The 18597-nt window shown below is 39.1% G+C and overlaps 1 protein-coding gene across 2 annotated transcripts in view; it reads right to left on the reverse strand.

Moving 5' to 3' along the window:
• The window catches only part of Man2a1 (mannosidase alpha class 2A member 1), a 170032-nt gene that overhangs the window by 68167 nt on the left and 83268 nt on the right, over positions 1–18597 (reverse strand). For both annotated transcript variants that reach the window (XM_028755697.1, XM_028755698.1), the window contains exons 11-12: positions 15114–15228; positions 13474–13544 (exon numbers count right to left, since the gene is read on the reverse strand). In XM_028755697.1, the coding sequence (XP_028611530.1) occupies positions 13474–13544; positions 15114–15228 (186 nt within the window). The remainder of the gene's footprint in view (positions 1–13473; positions 13545–15113; positions 15229–18597) is intronic.

The following is an 18597-nucleotide window of genomic DNA, read 5'->3' on the forward strand; positions in this document are numbered from 1 at the left end:
ACACACACACACACACACACACACACACACACACACACACACACACACATCTACTGACTTCCCCATCCAGGAGGGATGACACAGCATTCTTCTAGCTAGTAAGTCACCATTTTTCTAGTTGGTGGAGATGGTGAGCAATTGTTATGTTCCCATTGATGAAAAGCCTTCAGCACTTTCTACAATGGGCCACACACCCAATTGAGAGAGAAGCCTGAGCCACTGGGGACCCACAAGAGTAAGAGGTGTGTTGAAAGGGGCAGAGCAAAAAGATAAAGGGAGTCTGGACTATGGAGGACACCAGGGAGCATCCATGAGACCTCAACTGCCTGCAGTGAATCTCCTTCACAGGACAAACCAACTTTCTGTGACAACACTGCAAGTTTCTGTTAGTGCCTGAACATAGCACAAAATAAAGCACTGCACTTACAAGAAGAAATACCAGGTCACAAAGGGAAACCAACAAGCACCAAAATCATTATCTAAGAAGATAACACTGACTCCAAAATGACTGTAATTTTTTAAATGTCATTGTGAAAATGTCTCTTACATTCTGAGACTGGAGCTTCTGCTGGACCTCTGGACCTCAGAGCTAGAGTTAATAATATACCTTGAGGTCATTTAAGACGTAAAACTGATGCTATTGTGTTCTTAGATTGTTTGTTAAATCTGCTTTGAAGAAGACAATGTAACTGGAGGGATGCGTCACTGTCAAGAGTGGAAACTGCTATTCCAGAGGACCATGGTTTGATTCCCAGCACCCCACACAGCAGCTCATAGCCTTCTTTAACTCTGGCCCCAGGGGATCTGTCACAAGTACTGTAAGCAGGTAGTGTGCAGACATACATGTGGGAAAAATACTCATACATACAGGATAAAGAGACAAATAAAATGAAGCAAAATAATTTTTAATAGAGGAAAACAATGTAACCATCAATCCTACTTGCTTTAGATTTCCCACATAATCAACATTTTTCAACTTAAACGAATGACCCAGACTCAGAGTGTGTGTGTGTGTGTTTGTAATTCACTGAAAGTAGCAAATACAGAAGTTGAAAGCTACTTCCTAAAATCTACCATAAATGCAGCAGATACTGGTTGATAAACAATGTCTGGATTAGTTGAGATCATTGACAGTCTGTCACTTAGTGTCTTGTAAAACTGTTAGAGATTTCTGTAAAGTGTCCTGTTCCTTCCCAATGCAATGCTTTCTGTGCTGTTCAACAGAGTGAAGTCTGTGTATAGACACACCAAAACAGACATACATTCAAATACAGTACTCACAGAGAGAGAAATACCATACAAACACACAGACAGGCCAGACAGAGACACATGGACAGACAGATTCACAAGACAACCTTCAGGATGGCACAGATTCACGATAAAGTCAGAAGACACAAAACTCTGGGAGCATGAAGCCTGGAATTCAAATCTAGATTTGTTCTTTGGGTAAATCCTCCAAGAGGAAGACGGTTTAGTTCAGATAAGTTTTGCATAGTCAAATAACACATATAACTTTTTTTCTAATATTTTACCATTCCCACTTCCAAGTTTTAACCATTAACTTAGTGAACATTCTCTATTTCCTAAGTAGACCTTACGTACTTCACTGTTCACAGTTCCTTTAACTCAAAAACATCATGTTTTTCTTCTCTAAATTTTAAAGAAAAAAAAAGTTAATTAAATCTTAAGCTAACACCTCAGAATTTACTACTTTTATATTGTTCTTTTTATTATAACATGTTATTACGATAATTTAAATTTTTTAAGTTTCTGTAATGTTCTGCAAATGCTAGATTTTGATCAGTCCATTCTCACTGATGAATACCCTTCACCTTTCAAGTTTTTTGCTTCCCTGTCACCACACAGCACTGAGGGGCAAACCCTGTCCACTTCTAGCCAGTTCACCTCCACACTGGATTTTTGGCTGAACTGACTGACTCCAGTGCAATTCATGCAGGACCGATTCCCTTGTTGACTGCTGGGTGCCAGGTGACAATAATGAAACAGCTTACTTGTCAAGGCTTACACAAAGTCCCTTCAGAGGCGCATCAGAACTGTGGTGTTCCCTGTAGGAGGGATGTCAAAGAAAGCTTCCACATGAAGTTGACCACTAAGCTGAGTCCTAAAAGGCTTGTGGCCAGTGTGGCCAAGCTAGGGGCAAGGGCTTTTGGAGGTGGTGGTCTAGTTTTGTTTCTGAGCAGCAAGGACTTGGAGGAAACTGAAAGGCTTCTCTGCGACAAAATAAGCTAATTCAAGCCAAATTAAAAGGCATGCTTACTGGGTTAGCTCTTAGGTGAATTTGCTGATCTCACAGGAGGAGGTCAGGGAATTTGCCTTGCAGACAGGGATAATGGGTGTGTGTGGCACACACAGGAAGAAAGAAATGCAGAGGGGTAGAGAGGATGGGAGAGTGTCAGTGTTCAAAATGCTTGTATTATATACAGAAGAGCCTGTGGGGGTGGCGAAGTACAGCCCCTGGGCTGGAAAATTCAGGATAAAGGGCTGAGTATGCCAGCCATACCCTGTAACAGATAGGGGCTGAGAGATGCAGGGAGAACCTGGAGGCCAGGTCCACTTTGATATATTAAATAGGCACCCCAACCACTCATCCTGGGTCTGAAACCCAACAGTAACAATAGAGCATCTCTGAAAATGAAGTTACTAAGAGCCTACAGCAGCTAGGCCAGGGTAGATTGGAAAGCAGGTCTAGAAAGTGTAGACACAAGTCATACCAAATACTCTACAGTTTATGCTTAGCTCAATAAAAAATATACGTTTCGAACTCAGACATTAGAATATAATTATGATTGCTAATTAAGTGTTAAGACTTATTCTACTATGTTCATACATAGGATTTTATCTTGCTCACTCAACAATATGTTTCAGCCACCCAGATAGTAGCAGAAATGGTAGAAATCAATAAACATTTGAATGAAAGGAACCATTCATAAAAATGGTTACTCTGAACTTCCAAGAGCATGGAACCACAGAACATGTTGAAATGGGAAAAAGTAGTACTGTTTCAACATGTTCAGACGCATGTACTATTGAACCATACACCAGTCACGCAATGGCTGTTTGTGTGCATCTGAGTGCACATGAGTGTGTGTGTGTGTGTGTGTGTGTGTGTGCAAGACTCAAACTTTTCCCAACAGAGAAATGAACAGTGAGCTGTGACATCAATGAAAGCAATTATGTAGGACACATTGCTCTACCAACAGTGTCAGTCTGTCAACTTCCTGAGGCAAAACCATTGTTGAAGGAACTGTACATGCTTCGGTAAGATGACCTGAAGCTGCCAGCAGACCTATAGCACAGTAAGTAAACTTGCTCAATTCTTGTTTGTTTGTTTATTTGTCTGTTTGTTTAAATTCAATCTATTGATCTGTAACTTCTGCTGGAAAACTAAGACCACTAATATTCAGAGTTATTCGAAAGTGTGGATTGATTACTGTTTATTGATTTGGGTTTGCTGTTTTCTTACTCCTCATTTGCTTAATTAGCCTTCTAGCATAGTTTCATCTTTCCTGTCGCCTCATGAAAGCGATTATCTTTCTCTTCAGCATGAAAAATTCAAGTATCTTTGCAGAGATGACTTAATAGTCATGAATTTCTTCAGTCTGTCCTTACTGTGGAATTTCTGTTTCTCTTTCCATCATGACAGATAGTTTTGCTGGGTATAGTAGCTTGGGTTGGGAGTTACTGTTCTTTCAGAGCTGGAAACACATCATTCCAAGTCCTCACTGTTTTTTTAAAGTTTCTGTTGAAAAACTTTAAAATGTTTAAGTTGATGTCTTAAAAACTTTAAGTTGACGTCTTAAAACCTTCAATACACTCTTTGTTGTGTGTATTTAATGTTTTAATTCTAATATGGAGTGGAAAGATACCTTTACACTACTGTTTGTCTAGTATTCTAGATGCCCCTGTAGCTAGATGGATATGTCTTGAAATAGATTTGACAAAGTTTCTGCTATGAGTTTAGTTTTGTTTTTTTTTTATAGTTTTAACATATTCTTACTTCCTCCTAGGACCATAATTCACAGATTTGTCTTTTCAAAACCACCCGACAGATCTCATATGTTCTGTTCATACTTTATACATTTATCTGTCATTGCCTGAATGCTCTGATTCATCAGCCTTGTCTTCAAGCTCTGATTTTGTTTTTCCCTTGCTTATTCTGTTAAAGGTTTTATGCTGAGGTTTTATTTTTTCATTTTCAGTATTTCTGTTGGTTTTCCCACACTATTTCCATCTCTTTATTGAATTTCAGTTTCATATTTTGTACTGATTTCTTCATTTCTTTCACTCAGCTGTTTGTATTCTGTTGAAATTCATTGAGCTTATTTCTGTCTTTTTAAATTTATTCCAACATACTTATAATCATACTTTTGAATTATTTGTATAAGATTATATCTAATTTGCTCTCAACAAAGCCAGTACTGTAGGAGTATAAATTTATTGTGTGTATGCATGTGTAGTGTATGTGTGTGCATGTGTGAGCATTCTCTATGCAGATGTGAGTGTGGAATATATCAGGACACATGTGTGAAGGTCTGAGGAAAACATTCAAGAGTTGGTCCTTACCTTCTACCTTGTTTTGAGGATGGGTCTCTCCTACGCTATGGCCTCATATGTATCATAGCCTGGGTATCAACAAGCTTTAGGGAATGTTCCTTCATTTGCTTCTCATCTCACCAAAGAAACATGGGTTACATATGCACAAGACTACATCCAGCTTTTCACATGGCTTACAGAGACCAGAAATCAAGATGCCAGGCTTGTATAATGGGTGTGTTTACCCTCTGAGGCATCTTCACTGGTCCAGAATTAAGTTTTTGAAGCACTCCTCTAACTTGGCTTGAGATGTTTCTTTTATTTTTGTGTTGTAACCTGTATCTCTCTGGTAAGTTAGGTCATCTGTTGTATCTTTTTTTTTAAATCACTCCATTCTTTCAGTGAAAGTGTTTTCAACGTTCAACAGAGACTAAGTTATTGTTATTTTTCTCTGCTGAGCTGGTGTTTGTAGTGCCAGGTTCAATCCACAGTACTACTCTGAGAATAGAAGACTATCTCATGAATAACCATTACTAAAAGGTAAACTTCTATGAAAATACAAGAGCAAAGCAGGACAGAGCAGTCCTGGTTAATACAACTGGGTATTATACAGAGGTAGAACACATGTGGTGGGGAAGAACTGATGGGGATAGAACCTAAGGATTACTTCTTGCCTGTTTGTGCTTCCAGTCTTGACTATGCCTCTTTCCCTGTCTCTCACACACATGACATGCCTCCAGGCAGCCCTTGTGACATCAGGTCACAAATGCTGTCACAACTGTAGTTGGCCCTCTACAGTCCAGTTTTAAATGCTGGGTCCACCACTGGGTGTTCAGGAGTTCCACTTGTTATGTATACCTTTATCCATAAAAGGTTCTGGGTCTGGCCAGATTCTAATTTAAAAAAAAAAAAAAAAAAAAGTGTAGCTCACGGCAGGTCTGGGCAGCCAAAATGCTTGCTCAGCTGGCTCATTTCAAAATGGCATCTCAACTACTCCCAATGAGTACCACGGAGAGAAGGTTTTCTTATCATCTTCTCCATCTGCCACATGCAAATTTTCATGCCTTTCTCCCCCTACTCCTTCTCCCATCTTTAAATGTCTTGTTCTTATAGCCAACTGGATTTTCTGAGTCTCTATTATGCTGTAGCCTTAATAACTGCTTTCTCTAAGGAGGGGAGAGCTCTCTAAACCATGCCACTCCCTCGCTAATGGACTCTGGATTTCTTCTCTGTTCTCCTTTGTAAAGTTTCTTGTTTTACTTTATTAGAAAAGAGATTTTTTTTCTCACCTCTCTGAGACCTGTCATCCAACTTTCTAGCTTCAGAGAGCTGTCTGTCCATCAGTCTCCTGTCTGTGATCACTGCCTGTTGTGCTCTTTCTCCCAATAGGAGATCATGACTTTGGCTTGGAATCCTGCCTTCCATGCCAAGCCTCTTCTCTTCCTGCTCTGTGCATCAAGAGCAGCATCTCTCAATGTTCTGTCCAGTCGCCTGCAGTCTAGAACCCCCAGAACATCTGCTCACTATCCACCCGACAGCCCTCACTTTCCCACTCCCCACTTTTTGATACTGCCTGATCATTTAGATACACTTTTTAAAGTTTTTCTTGTTGATTCTATTTTTATTTTCTAGCTTTTAATTTCTTTCTTTGTTAATTCCGTGTAGTCTTTTGGACTGAGCCTAGGACTTGAACACATTAGGCAATCACTCTGTTACTGAGCTACATCTCCAGTCAGCCTTTGTCTTTTAGCTTTGTATTTCAGTGTGTATATCTTAGAGGTCAATGCTCAGGTTTTAAGAAGTCTAAGTAGCTACTTCCTCTCTTTAATGTGCTCAGAAATAAATCTTTTAAGAGGTAAATTGTTTCATGTTTTCTTATTTTTCTAGTTCTGTTCATTGCATAATTGTCTTCTGAGTTTCCTACAGTTTTTTGTTGTTGTTGTTTTGTTTTTTTCCTATTCACTTATCCTCAAGGCAGTAGACTTCTACCCACTCAGAATCTATACCTGCTCAGGCTCCTCCCACCCAGAATCTGTACTGCTCAGACTCCCTTAGTCTTTTCTGTTTTAATATTAGTTGAAGTCCTTCTTCTAGCCAGAATTAATCTGACAAGTATTTATGAACAACCTACAATATATCAGGCATCTGCAAGGGAATTTACTGCCAGGTCAAACTACTTTCTGTCCCCATGGAGCTAATATGTTAGCAAGGGAAACGTACAGCAGGACCTGGAAGGAAGGAAGAAAGGAAGGAACAGAGAAGGAGGGAGAGGGGAAAGGAGGGGAGGAAAGGAAAAAGAGAGGGAAAGAGGAAGAGAGAGCGGGGGAGAGGGAGGGAGGAAGAAAGGGGGAGGAAGAACTATATCATCTAGTTAGCCCCATGAAGAATATAAAGAAGACAGAAAGAAGTATCAGCAAGTTTACAGGCAGATCCAGCCTGACAGCAAGTTGCCAGAAGGCTAGCATCCAAGATGTCCATGCCTGACTGGTATTCAGTCTTCCACCTCAGTACAGGGGCTCTGAACAAATGGAGAGGTTCTCTCTTCAGCACCAAGGATTACATCTGGCCTATGCTGCCAACAACAGCAATTTCCTAGAGCAAACACTTCCCTTGATCATTGATCTACCATCATTTACTTCTCACAGATTCAGTTTTCCAATTCATTACAAAATACACTCAGTGAAAGCATTGTGATCAATGTGACCAAAGCTGGCACCAGATCTGTCAAATCAAGGGGGTAAAGCCAACCTGTAAGTGTAAGCAGCAAATCCTTAGAGAATTATTCTCAGCATTTTACTTTAGCAAAAAACACATGAATGTGCATCATATTCTAAACTACTGATGTTAGAACAAAGCCTTTGCTTTGATAATGAGACAACTAATTGAAGTTTTATGTATTAGTTTCTACATAGCCAAATACACATAAATCATCTGTGGTGTTAAGCTTGAGTGTCCTATAGTGCACTAAGAACTTTGATACTGAGCAATCGGATGATAGATTGGGTCTATCTTTGTAGGATTTTTCCCGTATCTTATACAGCCATTTTGCCAATGTTCCTCAGTGATTCCATTTCATGGACTCTTTCCAAAACAGATAACTTAATATAAAAGAAGCTCTTTTCTATAATTTATTAGTTTCATAAAAATTAATCAAGTCATGAAAGAAAAATAACAATGAAATACGGTTTGGAAATAAGTGGCTGACTCATGATAATCATACCACTCAAAGGCTCGATGGAAAGAAATACACTGAGCTTCCAAGTACTGTGGACCCAGACAAGGACTGGAAAGTATCATGAAGTGGACTGCTCAATAAAGGCTTTAGGAAGGGAAGAGGGGGTGTATCTACTTCCTAACTGCCTCAAGAAAGCAGTACCCTCTTGTACAAAAACACTGTCTACTCTTCTAAGAATAAGGTACCAAAATTTGAAAGCCATTGAGGTAAGAGTTTAAAAACAGGAAGGGGTTTAATCTCATACTTGTATCTAGCGACTCACACTTTGTATTCACTTCTAACTGATGGGTGAGCAGATTTTCTGTCAAGTTCCACCAATCTGTGCAGCACAGACTGTGGGGATGAGGTCACTGCCAGTGCTCCCAAGATCTTTTTTTGTTTTCATGAACACTGACAGAATTTTCAAAAGAGGAAAGTTGAATGTCTTAGAAACACTAAAAGAAATGGTCATGATCCTTAGCCACTAGGGAAATGCAAATCAAACTGACTCTGAAATTTCATCGTACACCTGTCAGAATGGCCAAGGTCAAAAACACAAGTGACAGCTCATGCTGGTGAGGATGTGGAGTTAGAGAAAACACTCTCTGATATTGGTGGGAATGCAGACTTGTCCAAGCACTATGGAAATCAGTAAGGAGCTTCCTATGAAAGCTAAGAATTGATTTACCTCAAAATCCAGCTATACTATTCTTGGACATGTACCCAAAGGATGTGTCATCCTAACACAGAAACACTTGTTCAACCATGTTCACTGATGCTCTATTCACAATAGACAGAAATTGAAAACAACTTAGATATCCCTCAACACAAGAAAGGAAAAAGAAAATGTGGTACATTTACAGAATGGAGTATTACTCAGCTGTTAAAAAAATGAAATGAAAAATTTCAGGTAAATGGATGGAACTAGAAAAAAATCAGCTTGAATGAAGTAACCCAAGCCCCCAAACACAAATATAATGCATAGATATGTTTATATGTGAATATTAGCTGTTAAATCAATGACAACGAAGCCACCATCCATAAAATCACAGAAGTTAGGAATAGAGGATGGGGTGAGGGGATAGATAGATCTCCCTAGAAAAGAGAAATAAAACAGATGGTTATGGGTAGATGGGGTGATCAAGAGGAGACAGCAAGGGAAGAGGAAGATGAGGAAAAAAATTGTGGAGAGACAACTAAAATTAAGAGCCATTTGAAGAGTAGTACAGAAACCTAACACAATAGAAGCTTCCTGAAATATACACATGAAATATATCTATGAAGGCAATTTAAATGAAATTGCAAAATAATGGGGAAACCAGAGCCACAGCTTGCCATCTCTCGTCACCCAGTAAAGCTTCCTTAGCAGAATTAGGTTACATCTAATTGACTGGTTGTCCAAAAGGGTCCAATGGGGAGTCCCCAAACAACCAGGCTGTTGCCAACACTAGAGGTTGTTCTCAACAAACTTGCTAACAAGGCTCCAGAAAATAATGCCTATACAACTTACTGAACATGGCAAAGAAACAAACTACTCTTAAGAGAAGGCTACAACCCCAGCTGCAATGGCCAACAGAAAGTTGACTCAATGGCAGCATCCTGGGAGGTTCTATGTCATGTCAGGGCTCTTTATTTTTTTTTTAATTTTATCTGACTGTTTTTTATTTTTGATTTATATATTTTTTTCTTTTATATTTACCCTACAAGTCCCTGCTGTATAATTTATCACTTCCAGTTCAGAGGTTTTAACGGGATTCCTAAGTGTGCAAATGCCTGGGTCTCCCTCAGGCACCATCAGATGGCTTCCAGTGGCAGTCAATGGCAATCATGACTGCATTCCCACCAACATCAGATGAGGGTTTTCTCTAACTCCTCATCCTTGCCAATACATGAACAAAGTGTGGAGAGTGAAAGGCTTTCAAGCTCTCAGTCCTGAATGGGTTGTTTTCATCAATCCTCTTCCCTTGGGGCTTAGGGATCTATGTGGGAAGTGGAGGTAAAATGATTGTAAAAGGCAGACGAGCTGGAAGACATCAAGAAAAGGGGCCTTCCACCTACAACAGGACTGACGCACACATGAACTCACAAAGTCTGGCAAAGTGCACATGCCCTGCACCAGACTCAAGCCAAATAGGTTCTGGCATGGAGGGAGAAGATGTTGATGAAACCTGTACCCCTATCCAAGAAGCTATCTGCAATTAACAACATTTGAAAAGGAAAAATTAGTCTTCTCCTGTGGAGTCTTGGTGTGTACATTGCTACACCTCAGGGCAGGCCTATGCCCAGGAGTTGTTGAACAACACAACACAAACTCAATGATATTTTGTAAAACTTTAATCTTACTTGCTTTGTTTGGATTAGGCTTAAGACTCCTTCAGGCACTCCCTCTTGGAACTAGCCACTCTGGAGAGGACATGTGTAAACACTGGCAAATGACTGCCCCCAACGAAAGCCTCAGACACAGGCAGTTCCAATTTCCAGCCATGTGAGCAAGTCTGCCAAGACATTCAGGCCTGCCAAGCTTGGTTCCAGTCTCCAACCTAAGTGGAAACTGGCCAGCTGTTCTCCAGAACCCTGAGAGGTATAATAAGTTGTATTCAACATGACACAATTGAGATGGCTTTTGTTTTCTTGTTGTTTTTTAAGGAAACAGATTGCTAAATCATGACTATTTGTCGTACTACAGGTAATAAAATTTCCTAGAGAACGTTTTGAGAGCTCAGTTTTTGAGTAGATGACACTAGTACCTGCAGGTAATAAATTATGACTATAAGAGACTGAAGACAAAAGAGCTGGAAGACTACAGCCACTCAGGCAGAGCATAAAGGCAGCTAAGGACCACAGTAATGGGAGGAGAATGGTGAGGTCCTAAAGGTCTGGTTGGGCAATGAGGAGGGCTTCGCCCTCACGAATGAACTCCCAAGTACCAGAGGAATGGGTTCATTATTAGAAAGAGGTTTCTGATAAAATGATGCATTTGCCACCACATCCACTTGCTAATCCACCATGGGATGAGTGACTCAGCAAAACTGGATGACTGACTCAGCAAGACTGGATGACTCAGCACAAGGGCATCCTAAGATGCAGCAACTCTGCCTTGGACTTTTCAGCCTCCAGAGCTTGAACCATTTAAATTTATGGTCATTAAAGTTCAGTCAGTCTAGTTTTCTGTTGCAACATTAAAAATGAAGTAAAAAAAAGCAATTACTTGAAAATTTTCCATTCTTGGGTTTAAGAAGTTTTTACTACATGACTCTGATAGTAATGTTTCAGAAAATTCAACTTATAGAAAAGCCTCCTTTACAAATAGTCATAGTTCTGGCCTGTATGATGAGGAGGTTAGTTCTTGTTTTTCCTGAGTAGATAAAACTCAGTTCAAGTCACCTGACTTATACACACCCTGAACAAGTATTGCTGGAGACATTAAACTTTCTGTTGGGGTCTTTTGAATCGGTTTCTTAGAAAATACAGTGTAGGAGAAACAGAAAGAAAAAATCTTTCTGAACTCAAGCATTCCTTGGGACAATTTATTCAAGGTTCCTACATTGTAATTCTTATGTACTTGCTGTCAATAACAAAATCTATGGATTCTAACACTAAATAGCTCACAAAGCCTTGAGAATTAAACACGCACAGCAGGTTACTGATGTCACTGTAGTAAATTATGTTTGGTCACAGTCTCAATTAACAACATCAACAACATGATCAAATTCATTTGCATGCATTATTTAAATTCATAAAACTCTTCCTACTGTTTTTGCATTAACTCTCTAAGGACTCTTTTTAGAATTCATTTCCTAATGGCCCATATAATATTAATATTACATGTAACAGTTTACCTGTACCAAATTAATGTGTGTGTGTGTGTGTATACTAAATTTTATATACTAAGAATAATATTTTTCACCCTCTGGGTGTCATCTTCCCCATTGTAAATGTTTGGTTTATTTACATTAATAATGTGGTACCTCTAAGAACATTCTAGAAGATTTACAAAGAATACAAAAACTCTCAGTACCCTAATTCTAATACTTTTAATACATTTAAAGACTCTGAACGACTATTTAACTCACAAGGCCAGCGAAATAAAACTGTCAACTCCTACTCTAAAGGCCACTGACATTCTTTACTAGTATATTCACAAATAAGGTAATTTGTGGATGCCAAGTAAAAACCAAATGTTAAAACAACAACAATCACAAAAAAACATAGGTGTGGTCATAAGGTTCTCACATACAAAACAGAGACAGAAATAGAGCCCAACAATGGACTTACAGACATGGCCACAGTGACCTATGGCCGTGGCTTCTCTTCTATGAAGAGAAACCGTGGAGGAAAACATCGCCTAAATAGGAGCTGAGGTAGCAAGGGCATCTTTTACCAGAACTTTAAAAATTCCATCTGTGCTAATATGTGAGCGAAACCCCATCTCCTTCACTGAGAAAGCTGTACATCTATGTTTCTCCCTCTGTTCCTCTGAGACACTAGTCTTCCTCAACCCTCCACAACATGCAACCAGAGAGGTTGCAGGACCCTGTCACAATCACCTGTGGAAGTACTTAGGATCCTTAGGGCCAACAAAACCAAAGATTCCCCCAGGTCAAACAGAAAATAGGAAAAAGGTCACTATGATTATTCCTGAAGCCAAAGGGCTTGCTATTATATGATAATTAAGAAGCAGACTTCTAGCCTCAGATGCATTCAAGAATTATTTCTTTTAAAATGAAACATTTCATAATTGATGTTTCTTCTCATGCCATTGTCCAGTAAAATATTTAAGGACCTCAAAGGAGTTTCTAAGCATCCCTGTAGCTAAAGAACCCCCATTTCTTATTCTTAGGTAGGAGCTGGGCAAGGCTCTACTTACGAAGCAGGTGGACGCCATGGACTTGGTGAATGTTCCATCACAGCCTCAACCTCACTAGCACCATGAACTGTCTTCAATGTTACTGTATTTATTTTTCAAGATTTTAATAAATAATACTCAGTTAAAAGTCATAAATTGCCTTTAAAATTGTTTTTACCTTCAGTTTATAAGAGTTAATAATAAATCTCTCAATAAATATTAAAACGAGGTTATATTATAAAGAGATGCTGCTTGCCTAGGTTCATGGGCAGTACCTGTGTACACTCACTCACTAAACACAGGAGCCTGGGAGGGTGCCAATGCAAACAGCTACGCTTCTTTAGAAGTCGGAGGCAGCCACCTGTAATCCTGGCTTCTGTTTAATAAACAACTTGACTGCTACCTTCCCTGTCCACCAACAGAGCTGCGGCCTGATCGGCAACACAGCAGTCGTACTACGAAAACATCGAGAAGAGACTCTGGTCTGTCAATAATTAAATTCCTTCTTTAAAATAATTTGCACTGGGATTAAGGAAAACCAAGTAACTTCATGAAAGGTTACTGCAGAGGTCTGACATCATCAGAAAGACAAGGACATACTTAGGTCACAAGCTACACACTTCCCACCTCGTGACTTCCATTTATAAAGATATTACAGCCATAAATGCAGCAATCACTCTGCCAACTAAGTTCTGAGCACTGGGTATGACAGTCATGAAAGGAAGCCTATTTCTTCAGAAAAAAATTTAATTGATTAATAATTGATTTAATGAAAAACTTCCTTTATGTACGTGCTGAATAGAGTTCAGAAGCACAAAGACAAAATGGCTGGGGAAGTGGTAAGGAATCACATATTTACCTCGGCTCCTGTGCACTCAGTTGTATTATATTTTTTTGGGGCAGAGAATCTTGTGAACTTTGCTTCATATCCTGTTAAAAGAAAAATCATAGTGTTTTTAAATTTTAATTTTTAAAATTAATCATCAAAATTAGCTAGCCAATGCTACCTTGCAGAAATTTTTGAAGAGAGCACACCAGAGGACAAAAATTCTCTTTTAAAGTACATGGAGCATGCTAAGACTCAAAGCAAATAATCCTAATTGTGTGTGTGTGTGTCTGTCAGATAGACAGACAGAGAGAGACACAGACAGAGAGAGACACAGACAGACAGAGACACAGAAAGACAGAGAGAAAGAGAGAAACAGAAAGAGAACATCAGACTCAAGCACATCATGCATTAGTGGGCTAGAGTCCACAATTGGACAATGAGTTGCTCCATTCTGTAACCAAATAAATCTGCATGCTAGAGAACATCCTCCAGAAATCTTTGCATCCTGTATCTCACACCCTTAGGAAATATACATCCTCTCCTTGTGTTTTTTCACTTTAAAATGAAAATTTGTAATCATGACTTGATTACAAGCTAAGAAAATAGTGAAGCTGCATCTCTAATTCCAAATGTGTAATTTCAAATTGCATATAAAATTCAAAATCTCAACACTCATAAAAGATACTAATGATAACTAAGTTACAGTTTCAAATATACAAGATGTCAAGAGGACGTGGAGAGGGTGCTAATCAGCGTCCTCCTAGATGGCTCTTCCCGGATGAGGAACGGCACGTCCCTTTCCGTGCACTTCCTCTTATGTGAACTCTTCTGCTCACAACAGCACAAGCCAAGGCAGGTATTACCTCCTTATGTTACAGATAAATAAAAATGACCTGGAAAAACTCTGTCAAATTTCCTACAGTCCAGTTCTTATAGAAGCTAATCCCATAATTCAGTGGTTCGCAACTTGTGGGACATGACCCTTTTGGGTCAGCCCCTTTTATAGACTTGGCCTAAGATCATTGGAAAATGCAGATATTTACATTATGATTCATAAGAGTAGCAAAATTAGACTTCTGTAGTAGCAATGAAAATTAATGTTATGGCCAGGGGGTCAACACAATAACTGTATTAAAAAGGTCTCAGCAACAGGAAGGTTGAGAACCACTGTCCTAATTCCTTAATCTCTGCTCCATCACTGCCCATGTGTCAGCGCTGCCCACAGAGCGCAGTAGACCTATTGTGCTACCAAATGGACCAGTAAAATGAGTTTTAGCAAAAATAGAGCAGGAGCTTAACAAAATTCAAATATCAAGAGCTTTCTAATTAAAGCCAAGCAGGGTAACTGACCAGAGTACCCAGAAGCTTTACAATGAAATGTTCTAAAGCTCATCTATCTTACCTGTTTTGAAATAAATTCACTGGGTCATTTTTCACACTGAGATTTAGGCAGAATAAATTACAGAGAGAAATCAAATGCAAACACAATTATAGAAAAGAGATGTTTGAATATGTAGGCAACTTATGTAAAGTGATAAAAAATTCTTAATGAATGGAGAAAACAATTCTTGTACTTTAATATTCTCTTAGTGGAGCTTCTCATCTCTTTTACTTAATCCAAGAAGCAAAGAATCACATGGTTTTTACAACTGTAGAAGGGATCAACTAACCATCTCTAAGAAGGCTTTGGAAGGGTCTGACTGGTACAGCTTTTTGTCCTTTAAAATGAGAAGAAATGTAGAATCTTCAATTATCTTCTCCAAAGAATTTAATGATTGAAAGAGTCTGTAAAGAAAAAACTTATTAGTCTGATAACTCAAAGATCTGCATATATTTTATTTATAAGACAGTGGACAAGCTACCAACATCTCTATCTTATGCTTGCAAGGCTAAACACATAAAGATTCTATAATGAACTAGCTCTTTGTTTTCCCCTGAACTAACTTACTGAAAGTGCTTACAGTTTTTACAAATATGACAAATAAGAAATTCTACAGTGACTGCTCCAATATGCACAAAGCAATGATTTATGTCTTCACCCTAGGAAAAAAAATGAGTGTTAACAGAACAGCAAAAGAAAATATGCTATTAACTCTGTGTTAGCAAGAACAGCCAACCTGTATGAAGAGACTTCCCTAAGAGTTAGTGACATTGTTTTCATGTCACCTTCTTGTTCATGACAATTACAAAGAAAAGTTTTTCCAGATATGATGGAGCAGGCTTCACCCTTGCTGCTCTTCCTGAGCACTGGTATTAGTAACTACTCATTTTATTTTCTCCCTGAGGAACAAAAGCAGAGGTAGGAATCCACCGATTCCCAGCTCTGAAGCAACCCCCAGTGGGAAAAGGCTTGGTGTAAATTTTATAATTTTCCAAACCCATGCTTGTACAAGGCTTTATGGAGTAAGCATTCTTAAACAAATACTTGTGTAGAAATCTGCAAATAAACATTGTCAGCCATGTCAGTTATCGATCAGAATAAGCTAGTGTGCTTCTCTTACTCACCATCATTTCTCTAATACAGGAAGCAAACTGATACCTATATGCTGAAACATTGTTGCTGGCATTTTTGTAACAATAGTAGCAAAAAATCTATAAAAGAAGCTGGACCTGGATATGATCTCAGCATGCAGAACACCACAAATTTGATACAAGCCAGAGAATGATACTGAGTTCATGCCTTAACTACAGAGTGAGAAGCTGTCTCAGAACAAACAAATATCTCTCAACAAATTAGAAAAAAAATTACAAAACAGAAAAAAAAAAAAAAGACAACCATTTTTAGTAGAATGTAATACCTTAAGTGTACAGGATCAGTATTATTAGTTAAATAGATTTACATAATAAATCTATAACATTAATAGCAAAATCTTATAGGCTTTAGTTCAGACCATTATTCAGATAAATTTCTCAGCATATACATGATTGTTCACAATAATAAGTGTTCTCGACAGACTAAATACCAGACAACTGAAAGTAGTTAAGGGAAAAATTCCTTCAATTCAAGCCTCTTTCTATTATCCACATAGCTATCTTTATCAGACAGCTGAATCTGTAGAATAGGAGTCATGTTCTACAGCAGCTTAAGCCATACACGGATCACAGCATATTAAACAGCCCTAATTAACATGAGGGAAAGGCCCTGACTGACGTTTGCATCTATCCTCTGCACGCAGAATGTCCTAATGGGCGGAGGCATGAACCAGAGTGGAGCATTCCCCAAACAGCTCCTCAGGATAGCCAAACCTCTACTGTTCAAAACAGAGTCAAATGAAGCGCAGTGAATAAGTTCAGGAAAGATGGGGCAGAACAGATTTTTAAGTGTTTAAAACTCTTCACAATGTGAGACTAACAATGCAATGCCTCTGGCATCCTAACACGAACCCATCACATTAATGCAGAACAGAGTTCAGAGAGCAAGCACTCAGAACCTCAGCTTTTCCATTCACGGTCACGCCTGCTGTTTAAACAGCTGGTGCCCTGCCTATCAGTCAACAGGTTCATTTGTCCAATTGGTCCCTCCTGCTCACCCTTCATCTAGCTTCTCCCCACTACTGCAACTACAGCATGGGGATGCCTGGAAGACTTAGATCTTTTTGTCACTGACTCTGTCCTTTCTCTACCAGCCCCTTGATCTACACTATACATTCACCATCCGGTCCCAGCCTTCATTATTCCTTTTCATGCCATAATTAAAAGTAATCCTTAAATGTGCCATGAAACGTTTTCTTTCTCCATGTTAAGGAGCCTGATCTACAGACTAGGTCTCAGGACAGCCAGAGCTACACAGAGAAACCCTATCTCAATGAGGGGGTGGGGATAGACAGACAGACAGACAGACATAGGCAAACATTTAGGCTACTGTTGAGAGCAGTTCTCAGACTCAGCCCAGGAAAGAGAGGAAGAAAGTGGATTGGCCTGGCTTCCCTCCAGCACTGTGGAGCTGACACACTGACTGGGTGATCTATAGACTTTAAAATATGACATGAGATTAAACAGGGCAGGATTAATGCTGTTTGGAGTTGCTCTTGGCAGCCTCCGATCCCTCACTCACACAACTGTTGGAAGGGACATGCCTGCCAACCTCTGAATGAGCGGCAGTCAACAGCAGAGTGGGAGAGAGCAACAGGACCAGCAGCCTCTTTGTCTCTGATCCTCTAACACGTTTTGAAATTTCCTTCTTAAAAGTGTCTGTGCTAATGACTTGATAATTGTTTACGACTTTTCTGCTGAAGTGTGAAATACTAGCAGAGTAAATTTACAAATGTCAAGTACAATTTGAAAATTACTATGTCTTTCTGCCACCTCTAACACGCAGTTCTGCACAGGCCTGGTATTAAGCTAAAAGCATCAGAAACCACACTGGGTACTTAGTGACTGGCTGCCTGCAAAGGTCACGAGACAGAATGTGGATGGATAATTCAATGTCCTATGGCAGGTACCTTTGCTATGGTGCCTGGATAGAGCAAGTGGGCAGAGCAGGAGAGTGGTTCCCCACTGTGCTGTGTATACAAGACTTTCCTAGGAGGACAAGCAGGCTCTGTTTTTCCTTTCTGAGAGAGAAACAGTCACAGCATCACCAGTAATGACAGTTCAACCTCTGTGCCAAATACACTGAAGAAAAACTGACAAGATATTCAAGATAAAATCTTAAATATACTTTTTTGAAGGACTGAAGTCAATTGTGAAGCTTTAAGAATATGTCCTTTTCATTTCTTGATAACTAGTTAAAATATTAGAATTAAAAATTTCAGTGTTTAGCACAATGGTAATGTGAATTGTAAAACAATTATTTAGTATTGATTTGATATGTTCTACACTCCTTTCACAAGAGTAGTTATAAAAGTTTTAAATGTTCATAGTATATGTCTGATAATTTTAAAATATTACAAAGTATAGCATCTTTTATGCATATTCTTTAATGCAGAGGATTAAATTATAGGGCCACATGCATGGTATAGAAATTCTCTACCAATGGATCCCATATTCCTACACAACAATGAAACCATAAGAAAATCTAGATGAGACAAGAGTCTAAGCATTGTGAGACAGCAGGTAAAACTGTGTCCAACGTGAAACCTTTACTGAGTAGATCCTCAGGCCTGCCTATCAAACCGAGTAAGGACAGAGATCTCAGCCAGGACAGGACAGTTC

The sequence above is a fragment of the Grammomys surdaster genome, unplaced genomic scaffold (genome assembly GCF_004785775.1).
Source record: "Grammomys surdaster isolate TR1022 unplaced genomic scaffold, NIH_TR_1.0 126076, whole genome shotgun sequence".
NCBI lineage: Eukaryota > Metazoa > Chordata > Mammalia > Rodentia > Muridae > Grammomys > Grammomys surdaster.